The 20,202-nt window shown below is 46.0% G+C and overlaps 1 protein-coding gene across 1 annotated transcript in view; it reads left to right on the top strand.

The window, feature by feature from the left end:
* The first annotated feature begins 2,892 nt into the window (after positions 1-2,892).
* LOC137419390 (cyclic AMP-dependent transcription factor ATF-3-like) overlaps positions 2,893-20,202 on the top strand; it is a 50,995-nt gene continuing 33,685 nt past the window's right edge. Inside the window, exon 1 of the mRNA XM_068105465.2 lies at positions 2,893-2,967. Coding sequence (XP_067961566.1) covers positions 2,896-2,967 — 72 coding nt within the window. The 5' untranslated portion in view covers positions 2,893-2,895. The remainder of the gene's footprint in view (positions 2,968-20,202) is intronic.

The raw sequence follows: 20,202 nt of genomic DNA on the forward strand, positions 1-20,202 counted from the left end.
CAGTGCACCACCATCTCTTGTCATCAAGCAAGCAGTGCACCACCATCTCTTGTCTTGAAGCAAGCAGTGCACCACCATCTCTTGAATTCAAGCAGGCAGTGCACCACCATCTCTTGTCATCAAGCAAGCAGTGCACCACCATCTCTTGTCATCAAGCAAGCAGTGCACCACCATTTCTTGTCATCAAGCAAGCAGTGCACCACCATCTCTTGTCATCAAGCAGGCAGTGCCCACCATCTCTTGTCATCAGGCAGGCAGTGCAACACCATCTCTTGTCATCAAGCAGGCAGTGCCCACCATCTCTTGTCATCAAGCAGGCAGTGCAACACCATCTCTTGTCATCAAGCAAGCAGTGCACCACCATCTCTTGTCATCAAGCAGGCAGTGCAACACCATCTCTTGTCATCAAGCAGGCAGTGCCCACCATCTCTTGTCATCAAGCAGGCAGTGCAACACCATCTCTTGTCATCAAGCAGGCAGTGCAACACCATCTCTTGTCATCAAGCAGGCAGTGCACCACCATCTCTTGTCATCAAGCAAGCAGTGCACCACCATCTCTTGTCATCAAGCAAGCAGTGCACCACCATTTCTTGTCTTGAAGCAAGCAGTGCACCACCATCTTTTGAATTCAAGCAGGCAGTGCACCACCATTTCTTGTCATCAAGCAGGCAGTGCAACACCATCTCTTGTCATCAAGCAAGCAGTGCACCACCATCTCTTGTCAATCCCAATTCTGACCCATGATCATGATTTCCCCCATTACCCTTTACTAACCCAAACGTCCTCCTTGCAGGTCACTGTGTTTCCTCCCCTTGTCTCTCTCTTTTCCTATTCCCATCACCTAGTTCTTCCATGAGCCGCGATCTTGCAAAGAAGTACAAAACACATTTGTCGCTTAATATTATTAACAACACAATTGCACTTCATAGCAGCATCGGCCAAGAATAGCTTTCTCAAGGGGATGTCCCAATGAACCCGTTTCCCCAATATCTTTTCCGTTTCGTGGAAATTTGTTGTTGGATAAAGTACAAGTACGTCATGATCTCACTGGACATTAACCAGCGGATTCCTATCGCCATTTCACTTTCAAAGGAACGTGACGGAGCCCCGCCCACAGCATCAATTTCCAACCGAATGCTCCTCGAGGGATGGAAAAAGTAGCGACTCCTACGTCCACGGTCCATGTGTGACGTCACGATAATATTTTATTATACTCGCGTTCTTTATATCTCTAGGTGATGGCAATTGAGAAGTTCATTTGCACGACTGAGTTCACGAGGTGCCGTGGCCGGAGATTACTCCGAAGCAAATACGTATGTTTTGTCTCATTCTCCTTTTCATATTTGACCGTTAGATTTGCGCAGATGACTTGCGCACATATATATATATATATATATAAATATGTCAAGATGATTTCCTTTCAAATATGTTAGGATGATTTTTTGCTACAACCGCATCGAATTTCAATTGTTCGTTTATCGATACACTGAACTTTTTTGGCTTTGTGAGCTGTGAAACGTCCTCTCCTCACTCTCTCTCTTTTTCTCTGTTCCCTCACTCTCCCTCTCCCTTCCTCCCTACCTCTCCCTCCTACTCTCCTTCCCTCTCCCTCTCCTTCCCTTTCCCTCACTCTCCTACTCTCCATCCATCCCACTCTCCTTCCCTTTCCCTCTCTCCCCTCTCCTTCCCTCTCCATCTCCCTTTCCTTCCCTTATCCTCACTCCCCACTCTCCATCCCTCCCTACCTCTCCATCTCACTCTCCTTCCCTCTCCTTCCCTTTCCCTCACTCCTCACTCTCCATCCCTCCCTACCTCTCCCTCCCACTCTCCTTCCTTTTCCCTTTCTTTCCCTCCTTCTCCTTCTCTCTCCCTCTCACTCCATCCCTTTCCCTCACTCTCCCTATCCCTTCCTCCTTACCTCTCCCTACTACTCTCCTTCCCTCTCCCTCTCCTTCCCTTTCCCTCACTCTCCCACTCCCCATTCCTCCCACTCTCCTTCCCTTTCCCTCTCTCCCCTCTCCCCTATCTCCCCTTCTCCCACTTTCGTCCTCTCTCTTCCTCCCACTTCCTCTTCCCCTCATTTCCTCCTTCTCCTTCCCATTTATTGTCTCCCGTCCCTCTCCCTACCTCTCCACTCTCTCCCTCCCTTCCCCCCCATCGCTCCCCCTCCTCTCTCCCCCATCTCTCCCTACCTCTTCCCCTCTTTCGCTACCTCTCCTTCCCTCTTCCTCTCTCCCCCCACTCTCCCTCTGCCCCTGCCTCTCCTTCCCTCCCCCACCCTCTCCTTTCCTCGCTTTCCCTCTCTCTTCGTTCTCTCTCTACCTCTCCTTCCCTCTTCCTCTCTCCCCCCACTCTCCCTCTGCCCCTGCCTCTCCTTCCCTCCCCCACCCTCTCCTTTCCTCGCTTTCCCTCTCTCTTCGTTCTCTCTCTACCTCTCCTTACCTCTCCCTCCCTCATCCTCCCACTTCCCCCTTCCTCCCTTTCCCTCTCTCTCCCTCCTTTCCTCTCTCTCCCTCCTTCGCTCTCTCTCTCTCCAAACGTTTGATAGTTATTGTGCACGTGGTACAGCAGAACTTAGTTTCCTTCTGGAGGTTTATAAGTCTACTACAAGCAGGCAGTGCAGAATGCGGCTTGCCTCGGGTGGCGTTGGTTTCTGAAGCGGAAATCGTGGTGTGATGCGGGAAGTTTTAACGAGAGATACGCATTATTAGAGTGTGACATTTTGGCTGAAAAACAAAATTGCACGAACTAAAGATCTGCAGGACAAAGTCCGGTGAGATTTTAAGGACATTGCAATTGACATAACGAGCAGCAGTCGAGGATGCAAAAAGTATTTGCTGTTATTTGATTTCCTAATCTGTCTCGTTGGGTGTTTTGACGTCACAGTTCAACCGCATGGAGCAGCGGGAGCCCATCGTTTCCACTCCAGTCTCTCCGGGAAACATCCGTCGGTTCGACAAGACGCCTGTAAGTTCAATGGGAAAATACTCCATTTGGAAAGCCCTGCAGAATGGACGATTACGTTTATTTTTATTTTTACCACAACACCTTTGGAAACTTTGTGCTTTGACTTTAACTCGTGACATTATAATTTTAAAAATCATTTAACCAGCATTCATCCTGCAAACCCACACATTGTAGGAACAATTGGGGAAGCGTGGGAGGCAGAGGTTGATTCCCAAAACTTTTGAAGGACCACCTTCTTTGTGACGTCAAATTTGAAAATTATACAACTTGTCAATCAATTTATATATAACTGATATGACATTTTAAGTGAAAGGTCGATTATGTTTGTATGATGAATGCACCTGCGGAGGTGTGATTAACTTAAAAAATGCTGCCCTATTATATTATATGAACCATATGTGAGGCTTGATATGCATTTTTATAATATCATTGATTTAAATTATATGGTAAATAAAACCACTGGGGACGTGGGATTTCGATATTATGCCCTATTACCGGTACCTGGGGTTTGCAGCTCAATAAAGGATGCACGATTAGTCATATTTTTACACGAACCAGTTAGATATTCATGAAGATAGCTCATACATGCACTACTCACAATACAACAACAACAACATGCATTTTGAGGCCATTTCCCCTGCTAGAGCGGGGGTTAGCCTTGCGGTCCCCATGACAATCTTCTCCATTTTGCCCTATTTTCTGCATCTCTCCTTGTTAACCCCCTTGCCCGCATTTCTTCTTCCACCATCTTTAGCAAAGTCTTTCTCGGTCTTCCCCGTCCTCCACTTCCTTCTACATTCATTTCCATCACTCCTCTCAACCAGTCACTTTCATCCTTCCTCAACACATGACCAAACCATCTCAACCTGTTCCTCTTCACAGCATCAATCACAGGCTCTATTCCCATCATCTTTCGCAATTCATCATTTGTCTTCCTCTCTCTCAACGATACTCCGCACATCCACCGAACCATTCGCATTTCCACTCTTTCCAGCCTTCGTTGCTGCTCTACGTTCATTACCCATGTCTCGCTCCCATAAATCATAACACTTCTCACACATGCAGCACACACCTTTCCCTTCAGCTTCAACGACACTCCCCTCCTCATCAGCACGCCACTCAGTCCTCGAAGTTTCCGAAGAAACATGGAAGAAGTTTCGGGAACACTACTCACAATAAGTTAGGGATATTGTGGGAGTGAGTTTATTTTTTTTATAGGGGTTAGGGTTACGGTATTGAAATCAAGAATGCTGTTTTGTCACACTCATTAATAACCATAGAATTAGGACCAACAATTTTTTTCAACATAATTAATACACAAAATCAACCACACCGAAGAACCTGCCAATATCCCTAACTTATTGTGGGTCGTGTAAGTTTTATTGGAGATTATTTTATTCTACTTCTTGATTCTTCTTAGTTGATTTTTTTAAAGAGAATTATTTTTAGAATCATTTACAAAGATAATTTTAAAGGTATTATTTGTTAACTAGCCGAAACCCGTGGAACATCCACGGAAGGGAGGATGTGGTGTATGGATAGAGTGTACCATTATGGATGGCATAGGGGATTTGCTTGTCCGAGTAAGAGTTAGGAAGAAAGATGAGAATGAAGAGTGCGTATATGAACAACGTATTTATTGCAATCTACTTAAATGACAACGCTATGATATACTTTTGAAAAATGAATGGATTCGTAAAAGGAATCGGCATAGCACCACTCTGGCCACACTGGCGCAGTGGTATGTGTCAATGGAAAGGAACAGCAGTAGAACCATAGACTTAAAAAAATGAACGGTTTAGTAAATCGAGTGGAATTAGCCCCATACTGGCGCATTGGGTAAGCGTCAATGTGAAGGCAGAGCAGTAGGAATCTATCTATAATTCCAGTAATCTCTGTCTGTACGTTTGTACGTTTGTCTGTGACCGCTGTTTCTCGACAACCACGGGTCCGATATACTTTTAACTTGCCAGGTATATTGCTGGGGACCCGAGGATGTGCCTTTTCAAGGTTTCATATTAATCGGACAATTACTTACCGAGCTATGTCCAAAAAACGATTCAACCAATCAGAGAGCTTGCAGAGGGCTTTGCGAATGGACCAAACCATTCATGTAAATAGAGGGGGGGGGGGGTTCTGTGGTCGTTGCGAATGGACCAAACCATTCACATCGAATCATCGAATCACATCGAATGGACCAAACCGTTCGCTTTGGACCAAACCATTGCATGTAAATAGAGGGGGGGGGGGTTCTGTGGTCGTTGCGAATGGACCAAACCATTCATGTAAATAGAGGGGGGGGGGGGGGGTTCTGTGGTCGTTACTGCCACGTGGTTTCAAAGTTTTTTTTTGTTGTTGTTGTTTGCACGCATGTTTTTTTGCACCCACGTACGGGCACGCCCTAGGATGTTTACACACACACACCCCTACACAAATTTTTTTTTTTTTTTTTTTTTTGGCAAGGAACGGGCACCCACGTACGGGCACGTCCTAGCTTATATATAGTACGGGCATGCCCTAGTATAATACAATGAACGCAGTATCAGAGGTTGAAATTATTTTAAAACTTCTGGATAAACAATGTTTGGGGTAATAGTCAAGCCTCTGACGACTCCTTCCGTACTCGTATTATCAACCTTGATATACACATCTTTGAACGACCGTGGTCTTGAACATGCCACATATAACTGGCCGTGGGGAGAAGACAGGAGCAGGCAAATAGATACCCAGTTTACGGAATGTTTGGCCGTCACTCGGCGAAGTACACTTTGTTTTAAGCTTTCAGAAGCTGAAGCCTTGGTATTTATTGCTTTATATGATACTGATGGGCTGCTGATCGGTTTCACTTCGTCGTAATCACAGTATATGGAAGAAATTATGGTAAACCCACCTGATGAGGTTAGCGTACACCGCGATCGACGACACCGGCACAAATGCATGCTCTGGATTGTCCACTCAGTGGACGGCTTGCTGTCGCCTTCGACTGTCCAATCAGCGGACGGCTTGCTTCGCCTTCACACAGCAGACGCCAATAACATGGTGTCGTATCGGCAGTTAATCGGATGCTTTTGGGCCCCAACGTCGGCTAATTCAGATTTTTCGAGTATGTCTGTACGTGATAAACAAAGAGCGCGGTTTGTAGATCGTAAATCCATTAGTGCTGTGGGCATCGGGTCACTGGGTGCGGCGTAAAAGGGATAACAAAGTCGAGTCCTTACGCTATTATTATATAGATTGTCTGTTCGTTTTTTCTTGAATGATGGATGATTCCAATGTCCCAAATGTAATGCCACACATGAGATACATGCATATTGTTACGTTTATAGGGGGGTAGGCAATACCTTATTCCAGGTAGGGTGTATAGATTAGTGTGCTCCGACTGTCGTGAAGAAGAAGAAACCTCGATGTATCATAAGTAGGAAATTTGTGCAGACCGTATTTCGTCGAAGAGCTTGTATCATCGTCCCCATGAGAGGGGTGGGGTTTGTTAATTAGCGAGGGATTATGGGTAAATTTATCCCCTGTATGTAATTGCCTCTGTAAACTTTTCATGTGTTCCTGATGACACCGCACTACACACCATAGCCAAACCAAGCAATCAACACCATAATTAATAACACGAAATAAAACCAACCGGAAACCAGGCATAGAACACGACCGCTGGTGCCGGCGCCACTACATCACCACCTCAATCAGGCAGGGCCGTGGAGCCACGCTTAGAAGAGCAGTGATTGGTCCGGGATTCGATTGGCACAGGACTGGTAAGATGGGACTCGCTGATAGGAGCGGACACGGAAACGTCATAGGATGACGTCAGAGCCTCAAGTACAAAATAATTGAAACGTTGGACATTTTTGGCTTCTCGATCTGGATCCCATAGTGAACGGTCGCTATTGCTCTTGCACAAGGAATATTCATCACGAACGGTCGTGTTCTGACATCTTCATAGTGATCGTGAGGAGGAGGAACTGCGGACCGAGATCTGCGGGTTTCCCAAGCCCAAGCCCGGTTTTCCCAAGCAAGAACGACGAGTGGACAGGCGCTGACTGCTCGCTGAGATCTCGACGAAGCCAGGAGTGAGCGGATGTGCAGCGAGGCCTAGTTTGAGGCCTAGTTCATGCCAATGAGTGCATTTTCCCACCAAAGACGCGAGGGGGTTTTGACAATTCCTGACGAGATTCAAGAGCCGATTCGAGCTAAGTGCCACAAACTACACAAATTTGTTTTTCAGTTATATTTTCCTTTGTCTGTATTCGGGTCTGTGTTGGAGCGCTCCAGTGAGGAATATAGTTTTATTGTGCATTTCTTTGTTACCGGCATTTTGGTTAATAAAGCTGGCATTTTCTTGTACATTGTAAATCCTGTGTCGGTTGAATTAATTATTAACCATGAACGGGGGTTATGTTAATGAAGACTGTCGGTGGGATCCGTGAAGGTAAGCGCTTATGGCTTCTCCCCACTTGCTTCCCTCGCGTGTAACGAAGGCCCCCATTGAATTCAATGCCTCGGAGTTGAAGCTCGCTTGGTCCTCCGTGTCACCCTGCAGTGTTCACCAGAGGTAGTCACACGACAATATATGTATGTATGTATATATATATATATATATATATATATATATATATATATATATATATATATATATATATATATATATATAGTCACGTGAAAAAGTAAGTACACCCCGTGTAAAGTTTTGACTTTTTCAACATATTTCAACATGCAGCTATTTGATCTTCATTTCAACAATATTGATATATAAAGGTGATATAATAAAACAAATATCATGAAACATTTACATTTTGTAGTCCATTGTATAATTTAAATAAACATAAATGCAAATTTCGCATGTGGAAAAAGTAAGTACACCCTTGGCTCTAATAGGTGGTATTGCCCCCTTTGGCAGAAACAACCTCAAGTAGGCGTTTCTTATAACTGTCTACCAGTCTCTGACATCGACTGGGAAAAATTTTGCCCACTCCTCCATGCAGAATTCTTTCAGCTGTGCGATGTTTGAGGGGTTTCTTGCATGCACAGCTCGTTTCAAATCCCCCCACAACATCTCGATGGGATTTAGATCCGGGCTTTGACTTGGCCATTCCTGAACCCTCCATTTCTTTCTTTTCAGCCATTCCTTGGTGGATTTACTGGTATGTTTAGGGTTATTGTCATGTTGCAAGGTCCACCTTCTGTTGAGCTTCAACTTGCCGACAGATGGCCTCACATTATCCTCAAGCACCCTCTTGTACAATGAATAATTCATAGTGGATTCTATGATGGTGAGCTGCCTGGGCCCTGATGCAGCAAAGCTGCCCCAAACCATAATATTTTCACCAGCATGCTTTACAGTTGGTATCACGTTCTTGTGGTCAAATGCTGTCTCTGGTTTTCGCCAAACATGTCTTCTGGTACTGTGGCCAAATAGCTCTACCTTTGACTCATCTGTCCAGAGCACATTGTTCCAGAAGTGCTGGTCTTTGCTGAGGTGTTCATTGGCAAACTTTAGTCTTGCCCTGATGTTCTTTCTGGACGGCAAAGGTTTCCTCCTGGCACACCTCCCATGTAGATCAAATTTGTCAGCCTCTTTCTAATGGTAGACTCATGCACTTTGACATCAACAGTGGCAAGAGCTACCTGTTGGTCCCGTGATGACATTCTGGGGTTCTTGGAGACTTCTTTCAGCATCTTGCTGTCTGCTCTCGGGCTGAACTTGCTGGGGCGGACTGGCCTGAACAAGTTGGCAGTTGTTTGGAATCTTCTCCACTTGTAGATGATCTTCCGCACAGTCGAATGATTGATTTCAATTTGTTTGGATATCTTTTTAAAATCCCTTCCCAGACTCGTGGGCACCCATAACTTTCGTTTTGAAGGCCTCAGAGAGCTCTTTTGATCTAGGCATGGTGATGCCGCACACTTCAACAACAAAGAGCAAACCAAACGAAATGTCTGAGGTTTAAATAAGACAGGTTCCTCCAAGATCCTCTCTAACGATGTTCTAACCATTTGCACCTGAGCTGATGCACCTGATTCTAATTTTAGGTATTTGAAGTCGTGATAAATGTAGGGGTGTCCTTACTTTTTCCACATGCGAAATTTGCACTTATGTTTATTTAAATTACTAGGGCATGCCCGTACTATATATATATCTAAAATTATATCCCCCCCCTCTATTTACATGAAATGGTTTGGTCCATTCGCAAAGCCAAAGCGAACGGCTTGCGAGTACGGTGACAATCCCCCCCCTCTATGTACATGAAATGGTTTGGTCCATTCACAAAGCCAAAGCGAACGGCTTGCGAGTACGGTGACAATCCCCCCCTCTATTTACATGAAATGGTTTGGTCCAAAGCGAACGGCTTGCGAGTACGGTGACAATCCCCCCCCCCCCCCCCTCTATTTACATGAAATGGTTTGGTCCAAAGCGAACGGCTTGCGGAGTTTGGTAAAGAAATCGCCATAGCTCGGTAACTACTTCTCCGATTAATATGAAACCTTGAAAAGGCACATCCTCGGGTCCCCAGCAATATACCTGGCAAGTTTCAAGTATATCGGACCCGTGGTTGTCGAGAAACAGCGGTCACAGACAAACGACAAACACACAGACAAACACACAGACATACAGAGATTACTGGAATTATAGATAGATACAATGAACTACAAAATGTAAATGTTTCATGATATTTGTTATATTATATCACCTTTATCTATCAATATTGTTGAAATGAAGATCAAAGAGCTGTATGTTGAAAATATGTTGAAAAAGTCATTTCACGTGACTGTATATATATATATATATATATATATATATATATATATATATATATATATATATATATATATATATATATATATATATATATATATATATATATACATATATATATATACATATATATATATATATATATATACATATATATATATATATATATACATATATATATATATATATATATATATATATATATATATATATATATATATATATATATATATATATATATATATATATATATATATTGTTACAGACCGCGGATAAGATGTCAATTTGCCGAGCGGATGGCGCCGTGGCCCGAACCGTTAACAATGACTGAGACCCGATTCCTCAAACGTGGGCCAAATCGTGCCACAGATATTCAATGGGGAAAAGACAAAGGCGACACGGATGTGAAGAAGAGGAAGACAGAAGTAGGGAATACGAATATAATTTATTTGCTATTTACAACCAAAAGTAACCAAGGAGAAGGAAGGATAATAAAATAATTTACAGAAGAAATCAAGGAGACACAGTGAAATGCTAGCTTAACCATGCTAGCTCTATTACAGTCTTAATTAACCCAGGGACAGAACAAACAAAACAAACTCACGTACACAAAAGGATGGAAGGACTGGAATCGTTTGGAGGGATGAGCAGGTGGAATCACAGGGCACAGCGAGCAGGTCCACTCCAGGCGGGAAGCGAGGAGACGGCAGCTCCTTGTATTCGGCTTTAGCCTTTACACCGCACACCGGCAGGGTCACTCGCTGCCCCGTCAGGGCTTCACGCGGCTGGTTGAAGCGGCTCTCTGCAGAACTCTTTCTTTGCACTTCTGGACTTGGACTCCTCTGCCGTCTCTGGCGCACTTCTGGTTTCGCACTTCTCACAACCCTTTCTTTGCCCTTCTCAATTGGCCTCCTTCTCATCACTTCTATCAAAGGCTTCCGCGCGCGCTTTTTATAACGCCCGCGGGCGATCAAGCCGCCGGCCTCTAGAACACACCCATCGGTGAGCTCACCTTGGCCCTGATTGGTCGGCACGGGCCCTCTGGCTCCACCCTTGATGACGATGGGCGGCACGCCCAGGATTCGGCAGCTCCTCCCCCTTCTTCTCCAAGCCTACCTCGTGGCTAATGGAGTCGCGGTGAATGCAGTTGGCAATTGAGGCTTTGTGAAATGAAAATGAAAGTTGAATTCGGTGCAATGGAGTGTCAATTAATGGAAGACAAATCCTTAGCCTAATACACAGAATAAGGAAATAACTCCCAACAAGCAGGAAATCTATTATTGGCTAACCGTGATTGTATATGACCTAACTACGGGACGCCCTTTGACCTTTATACACAACTGGAGGCAGGAGGGTCCACAATAAAGCAATAAAAAAACACAATAAAAAAAACACAATCCTTATATCCACAACACTGCACCCTCCTCCTCTTAGGCACGTCCCGGGCCTCTTACCTTTACTTTTAGTGTGGCACGTAGGTGTAGTTCCCTCTACATTTAACCTGACCCTGAGTGTGACAGTTTTAAAACATAAATAAATATGTCCCGCTGCTCCATTGCACCCTACCTAACAGACTTACGTCCACAGCTAACCGAATTGCGGAATTGTCTTCAAACTATACATTTACGATGGGGGAGTATTATTTAGTTGACGCTACTTTTATTTACAATACGCAACCCAGGACCTGTGATCGTTCTTTTGTGGGGGGGGAAGACAGTCTGCCCTGCATCGATGCACCATGAAAGCACCCACACCGCACCAATACACCCTCGAGCACCAATCGGTGCGCAGTTATCACTGTTCAATAAAAACAAAAACAACAAACCCTTGGTGGTGTCTTGCTCTTCGGCTCCCTCTGCTGGCTATTGCTATCTTCCAGGTGTTGTCATCTTCTTTGCTGGCAGCCTATTTGCACATAAAATAAAATGCACCCAACGTGTCCATTTTTACTTATTTATGGCCCACAGGGCCGACTAGTGTGGTTCACCTGTGGGGCATAGGTGCCCTGTGACCAAGGTCCGCCAGCAAGATCTCGGGCCTTCATGGCCGGTCCCAGCAGAGGGGCCATGCCCCAACCCATGGGGTCCATCAGTGGTGCTCAGCCACAGACATGTGGTCCATAAGGTGGTGCATCGATGCAGACAGCTGTGGTTGCGAGAGTTTCAGGCGCACAATGGCGGACTCATGCACGCTCCCCTCGGTGCCCAGTGGCGCACAGTCCTCATGTGGGAGACAAAGGGGGGAAAAGACAGATGAGCGAGGGGTAAGGTCACAAGGGTACACATCAATAAAGGTAATGCAAGGCGAGGTGCGTATGGAGACGGAGCGGAGAAAAGCTCGTCCCTACCGTACGTCACCCCCCCTGTCACCTACTCTACCCTTGCCCTTACCCCATATTTACAACAATCTACACATTTCCAAATTCGTCACTAATGTCACGTCTTCCCCACATTTCCCCTATACCAAATTCGTCTTTACTCCCACTACTTCAAAATTTGCCATCACCAATTTATCATCAATCCTCATAAGGAGGGAGAGATGGAACATCAGCACAATGTCACACCCACGTCATGATGCGTCTCACATTCCAAACATTTGCATCAAAATAATAAAAACCAACAAACCACGGCATGGTGTGGAGCTTTGTCACCTCAGGTGAGTGGATGCAGATGGTGCGAGGAGATCTCCATCCTAACTATCCTCTAAATGACATTAACACACTTTACACTACCCGGGGTCTTTCCCTGCCAAACCATTGGCCATCTTACTCGATGCGGTTTTAAGAACCAAATTCCCATTGACCAAACTGTGGTGCTTCATCAATTTGGGGTCTCACTCCCCCGATGCAACTCCCTGTGCCCTTGCACAATTTCAGGGCTGAGTCGTGTAGCTCTCCCAGCAGGTCTACCCACCTGCACACCTCCACCACTGTAGTTGCCACCCGAGCTTACCTAGCTCCTTACCTTACCTATCTAATTGGGGAAGGCCCCTCCTGGCTCTGTCACCCCTTGGTGCCCTCTGGCACTGGGCTACCCGGGTCCATCCTCCGGATCCTCGGGCCCCATCCACAACAACTCTACCGGCTCCCAGATCCCACCTGCGGCCTCACCTGGCCGACATCCTCACAGTGGTGGAGTGCCCAACCAACTACACACACTAACAGGCTACACGCCCAGCCATTTCCACAACACTAATGCACCCATTCAATGACCATTCTTCCACCACGCACCACAGATGCTAATATCCAACCACAATTTACCTGTACCCTCTACCTAACACTTACACTACCCTCCCCGGGTATTCGTGATGGGGTCCATCCACCTTTCCCCCATCCACACCTTCGCACCATCCACTCCACTCCACAGTTTCCACCATACTCACTCCACGACCATCCATTCCATACTCCATATACTCCAGACCATTTATTCCATACAACCATTCTCCATTCACCTGTAGTTGCACACCTGTGCAATCACTCCTCCTGGTGCTTCCTGCACCCTCCTTCCTCCCTGGACCATTTGGTCAACACAGCACACATCACCATCACTCCCTCATACACTGCTCCATCCACCTGTTCAGTTGCACACCTGTGCAATCTCAATACAACTCACAATCACAATCATTTACTCATACCCTGCTCATACACCTGTCCAGTTGCACACCTGTGCAATCACACCTTTTAACCATACACACGGCATCATCTGAACTACCTGTTGCCCTGCTAACTTAGTGCTCCCCGTCTTCCCTTTAAACTAAGCACATACCACGTCATTATAATCCAAACTAATCTACCTCCGTCCCCACTACAGGTATCATTGTCACTACCTAAACCTTACCGTTACCTATTGTCAATCTCTAGGTCCCTACACACTATATCCTAACCCTCCCGGGCTAGTTTTCACTGCCATAAACCCCATAACTAGTGCTCCTTTGCCCCCGCTGTGAGAGATGGCAGAGTTGCCATCCCACCACATCGGGTATCTCTCACTACCAATTTTGCACACCAAATTCCAGCTAATTAAAAATTTGCCAATCACTACCAATCATCTGCCAATCATCACTCTGCCAATCCTTGCCAATCATCAAAAAAAAAAATCTTTTCAATTTCGGGTCCAAAACACTATCCTCATCACACGTCTACGCATTTGAGCCTCTCGGTGCGCCAAGTCATCTCTAAAGCTCGGCTTCGTAAAGCCGAGCAATGAATGCGGGTTGCTTGGTGCCGGCGGCTGGATCCGTCCGGCCTTCGGTGCTGGGAAGGAGGTTTACCCGGGCCGAGATCCCACGCACCATCTCGGCACAGAGCCGTCCAATGGCCCGATCTCGCCCTGCCGGAACGCCTCAACAAAAAGGGGTCGCCATGACGACCCTTCCTACCGGGCCGCCCGCTCCGCATAGCGGAGCACGGACGCGGCCGGTCAGAGCACGGCCCGGCGTGGATCCCGCACGGCGGTTCTTTCGAAACCGCTGCGGCTCTCCGCGGCACGCAAAGCTGCCCGGCACGCCCCGAGGGCCCGCTTCGGCTATAAGTCGGTCTAACCGCTAATCCGGTTAGCGTCGATGCTCCACTCGCATGCTTACACCCCGCAGCCCGTTCCTTGCTCACACATCCAGCTGTCTCCATGCCTCTCGTCATTGCACCTTCTCTTACACACCCAGGAACACTCATTCCGCTCCCAGACTTGGTCACACACCTGACCACCACACACCTTTGCACACACTCGTCGTTCGCACACCTCACCAACACACCTCTTCGCGCTCCCTCCTCGGTCACCTCCTCTGTGACAACCACAGGTGTGCACTCGCTTGCACACCCAACCACGTGCCTCACTACCAACGCCAGCGTGCATTCCCATACGCGCTCTACCATTCCAGGTGTACATCCTTCCATTCCAGGTGTACATCCTCTCTCACCTGCCACAACCAACTCACACTCCATGTCACTCTCACTACTCTCACCTCCACACTCGGTCGCGCACTCACCCTTACTCTCGCCAGCGCACTCTTTCCTCATGCACCCGTCCGTTACACACCTTTCTCGCGCATCCTCTTGCGCACACTCTCCCGTTACACCCTCCGTAACACTCACCACAGGTGTGCATTCTCTCGTTACATCCTCTGTAACACTCCCCACTCCGCGCTTCCATGTGCCCCCCCCGCACACGCGCTACGACCAACTCACTCTCAACAGCACACTCACTCCTTGGCGCGCACTTTTTCCTCACACACCCCAGAGTCGGACGTTCTCGCACACCTCCTCTCTTGTACGCCGTACCTGTCGCACACTTCACCAACGGCCTCTCACGAACACCCGGGTCCAAACCAACCACCAAGCCGACTGAATCTCCTCACACCATATACATTTCCGCGTATATCGCCACTCCCCTTGGCACCTCGTCTCCGCACCTCCTTCGCCACCTGCAACTCTTTATTTGGTTAGCAAGCACACCATCACGATTTGAGCACCGACCTTGCACATATTCCATCACCTCCTCCTGTATTTCTTTCTTAGTTTCCCTCCGTCTCTTCTTAATTTCACTCACCCCCTCTTCCACTTCCTCTAACTTTTGCTTCACCTCTTTTATTTCCCGGTGCGTCTCCTCAATCTCTTCCTCTAACGCCACCTTAACCGTTTCACGTTTCTATGTGCGTCCTCACCTCCGGGTCCTTCGTCTCCATTACTTCTGTCACCTCGTCCAACCTCGTTGTCAGTCCCTCACGTACCATCTGACATTCCCTGTTCGTCGCTATCAAGTCGTTTTTTAGTTATTTTTGTGTCGCCTTTAACCCTCCTAGTACCGCAGTGTTCCTTTGTACCTGCTCCACTAACTCCGTCTGTCCCACCGTCAGCTGTTCCACCTCCTGCGTCAGGTCCTCTATGCCCCCTTGTAACTTTGCCGTCCCATTTCTCACCTGTTTCTCCATACGCTTCTCACCTCGCTTTACCTCCTCGCGTACCCCCGAGACCTCCTCGCTTACACCTCGTCTTATTTCCTCCTTCATTTCTCCCATCTCTTTGGTAGATGCCACCCTCATCTGTTCCAACTCATCCCTCTGGGCATCCAATTTGGTTTCTAACCCGATTTTCACCTCCTTTATCTGGTTCCCCATCCGTTTGATTTCCCGGGCGGATTGCTCCCCTATCTCCCGCAATTTACCTTCCATCCTATCTTCTAGCCCCGTTAACTCATTCTTTACCTCTTTTATCCCGTTGTCTAACTCCTCAAATTTATTTCCCATATTGTTTAACCCGTCTCTTAATTGCTCACTAGTACCCCTTGCTTCGTCCCTCATTGCCCCCATTTGGCCCTCCAATCGCTCACTCATTTTGTCCATAACGGCCCCCATTTGTAGCAAAAAAAGGTTCGAATCCACCAGTGCTGCGGGCGCGGCTGCCGCAACCTCGTGTGAGGTGCCATTTTGCGCCTCTCCAGCCACATGTGCGAGGGCGCCATTTTGCGCACCTGATACCCCCTCAACCACCTCCTCATTGTTCTCCTCCCTCTGATCCTGGGTTACCCCTAACCCCTCTTCTAGTTCCCCCACTGGCATCCCGCCGCCTTGACTAGCCATGGCACGATTTCCAAATTTAAGTTTTTAAATAAAACAAAATTTTGGGCCACCCGTAATTTTGTGCGCGCTATTCGCACTTCAGGTCCGAATCTCACTCCCAGGCACCAATTGTTACGGACCGCGGGTAAGATGTCAATTTGCCGAGCGGATGGCGCCGCGGCCTGAACCGTTAACGATGACTAAAACCCGATTCCTTAAACGTGGGCCAAATCGTGCCACAGATATTCAATGGGGAAAAGACAAAGGCGACACGGATGTGAAGAAGAGGAAGACAGGAGTAGGAAATACGAATATAATTTGTTATTTACAACCAAAAGTAACCAAGGAGAAGGAAGGATAATAAAATAATTTACAGAAGAAATCAAGGAGACACAGTGAAATGCTAGCTTATCTACACAGGCTTAACTTTTACCCTGGACAGAACAAACAAAACAAACTCACGTACACAAAAGGATGGAAGGACGAATCGTTTGGAGGGATGAGCAGGTGGAATCACAGGGCACAGCGAGCAGGTCCACTCGGGCGGGAAGCGAGGAGCCGGCAGCTCCTTGTATTCGGCTTTACACCGCACACTGGCAGGGTCACTCGCTGCCCCGTCAGGGCTTCACGCGGCTGGTTGAAGCATCTCTCTGCAGAACTCTTTCTTTGCACTTCTTGACTTGGACTCCTCTGCCATCTCTGGCGCACTTCTCCTTTCGCACTTGTGGACTTGGACTCCTCTGGCGTCTCTGGCGCACTTTCTGGCAACCCTTTCTTTGCGCTTCTCACTTGGCCTCCTTCTCATCACTTCTATCAAAGGCTTCCGCGCGCGCTTTTTATAACGCCCGCGGGCGATCAAGCCGCCGGCCTCTAGAACACACCCATCGGTGAGCTCGCCTCGGCCCTGATTGGTCGGCACGGGCCCTCTGGCTCCACCCTTGATGACGATGGGCGGCACGCCCAGGATTCGGCAGCTCCTCCCCCTTCTTCTCCAAGCCTACCTCGTGGCTAATGGAGTCGCGGTGAATGCAGTTGGCAATTGAGGCTTTGTGAAATGAAAATGAAAGGGGATCTATCTATTTGAATTCGGTGCAATGGAGTGTCAATTAATGGAAGACAAATCCTAAGCCTAATACACAGAATAAGGAAATAACTACCAACAAGCAGGAAATCTATTATTGGCTAACCGTGATTGTATATGACCTAACTACGGGACGCCCTTTGACCTTTATACACAACTGGAGGCAGGAGGGTCCACAATAAAGCAATAAAAAAAAAACACCATCCTCATATCCACAACAATATATATATATATATATATATATATATATATATATATATATATATATATATATATATATATATATATATATATATATATATATAATAGCCGGCGAAGCCGGTGTTGTGAATGAACGCGTACGTATTATGTTGAAAAGCCAGATTTTGCTGGATCCCTTGAGAATTTTGAAGCTTTGACGCACCAAATCGCTCAATGGAGGCCGCCATCTTACGGATGCGGAAGTATGCATGACAAATTGAACAAAGTTCAATAGGAGTTTGTTTCACCCGTCTTTGTTTGATTCACAATCTCATGCACCTCTAATTTGTAATTAAAATACTTTAAGACCAACCTCGTTCCCCGGGCCCATACGGGCCCTGGTTATCTTCAACGAAAATCGTCACCAATTACCGGAACCAATGAGATTCGAGCATTTGAAAAAATATTTCAAAAAAGCTTTTTACCACATTTCGGACGCTGAAAACGGCGTCAAATATTCTAAAATTGACGAAGAATTATTTTTTAGAAATCTTGCGGCCGGAGGGGATAGTTTTTCACGGCCGGAAATATCCGAAGTTGAGACGGAATTCACCGAATGAATCAAGAAGGAAATTTTATAAATTTTAATCTCATCGGGAATGCAAATGGTGTCATTTTGAACTCGGTACGGCATCTACTACACCTACCTACTACCAACTACCTAACCTACTGATGCCATAGTGATGGGTAAAATACTGGCAAGAGGCTTTGGCTTTGCCGGCTCATTGCGGCTTTGCAGTCGGGTACTAGTATATATATAATAATAATAAAAGGCAGTGTCCATCCGTCCAGTCTGTCCATCTGTCTTCTCCATAACTCCAAAACAATGAAACCTTTCAGCCACAAAATTTGCATGCATACACCTGGACCTCCAACAGATTGCAATGATGAAAACTGGGAGTTTGGGTGTGTTATAAGTTATAACACCCTTTTTGAAGATGATTAACGAGGTACTCATAAGAAAAAAAACTCGAAAAGGGTTAACCAATATGGCGTCCCGCCATCTTGGTCAGACAACTGCACCTCGTTGGGTTCTGCACCTCCTTGAGCACCTCGTTAAGCCGCCATTTTGTTTCGGCCTACTCGAACGTGCCTTGCCTTGGAAAGACGGTCGATTATTATCATTACATAATTGAAGCATACTAGTACCCTACTGCAAAGCCGCAATGAGCCGGCGAAGCCAAAGCCTCTTGCCACTATTTTACCCATCACTATGGCATCAGTAGGTTAGGTAGTTGGTAGTAGGTAGGTGTAGTAGGTACCGTACCCAGTTCAAAATGACACCATTTGCATTCTGGATGAGATTAAAATTTATAAAATTTCCTTCTTGATTAATTCCGTCTCAACTACGGATATTTCCAGCCGTGAAAAACGATCCCCTAAGGCCGCGAGATTTCTAAAAAATAGTTCTTCGTCAATTTTACAATATTTGACGCCGTTTTCAGCCTCTGAAACGTATAAGCTTTTTGAAATATTTTTTCAAATGCTCGAATCTCATTGGTTCCGGTGTTTGGTGACGATTTTCGTTGAAGATAACCAGGGCCCTTGTGGGCCCGGGGAAGGAGGTTGGTCTTAAAGTATTTTAATTACAAATTAGAGGTGCATAAGATTGTGAATCAATCAAAGACGGGTGAAACAACTCCTATTGAACTTTTTCGCAATTGTTTATGCATACTTCCGCATCCGCAAGATGGCGGCCTCCATTGAGCGATTTGGTGCGTCAAAGCTTGGAATTCTCAAAGGATCCAGCAACATCTGGCTTTTCAACATAATACGTAGTTGTACGCGTTCATTCACAACACCGGCTTCACCGGCTATCATTAAAATCTTGATTCTGATATGAGGATTGGATGCTGAAGAGTGTAAACTAAATAAATGTCCAAATCTGGAGTGAAATCTGAAAATTTACCATCTCAAGCGATTGGTGAAAGCTATTCAGGCTGCTTTTGCAAGCCATGGCGTTAAAGTAGACAGAGCTGCCTTTTTGTTTTTATTCAGGTTGCTTTTGCAAGCCATAGTGTTATAGTAGACAACACTCACATTTTTGTGCGATATACTTTCATTGTATTAATAGAAGTTATATTGATGTACCCCCAAAAATATACTTATTAAAAAACAAACAAATCAAACATCGTGTTTGGAACTCAAATCAAACTTTCGCCATGTCGAACTATTTCATTGCATATGTAAAGTCGATATTTTGTCTGCTCTCACTGGTTTCCACATTTCGTTGATTTTCTGCTTGATTTTTACATTAATAGAAGACTATTTAAAGGTAAATATTTGTGTTGCCGTTTTTGTGTACTTCATCTGTGCTGTCCACAAATTAATTGACCCAATATGCAAATTTTTTAAATTTCAGGTCTATCGCATGAAAATTGATGATTTTATGTGACGCTGACCTTTGACCTTTTTGAAAAAATTATTAATTTGCCTTCTCCATATTCTCATAATAAAGCTTTTGTGAAAATTTGATGACAAAACCCAAATGATAAAAAGGTTACAGCCGTGACATGGACACTGCACACACACACGGACACACACACACACACACACACACACACACACACACACACACACACACACACACACACACAGACAC

The sequence above is a fragment of the Myxine glutinosa genome, chromosome 1 (assembly GCF_964187855.1).
Source record: "Myxine glutinosa chromosome 1, kmMyxGlut1.1, whole genome shotgun sequence".
Lineage (NCBI taxonomy): Eukaryota > Metazoa > Chordata > Myxini > Myxiniformes > Myxinidae > Myxine > Myxine glutinosa.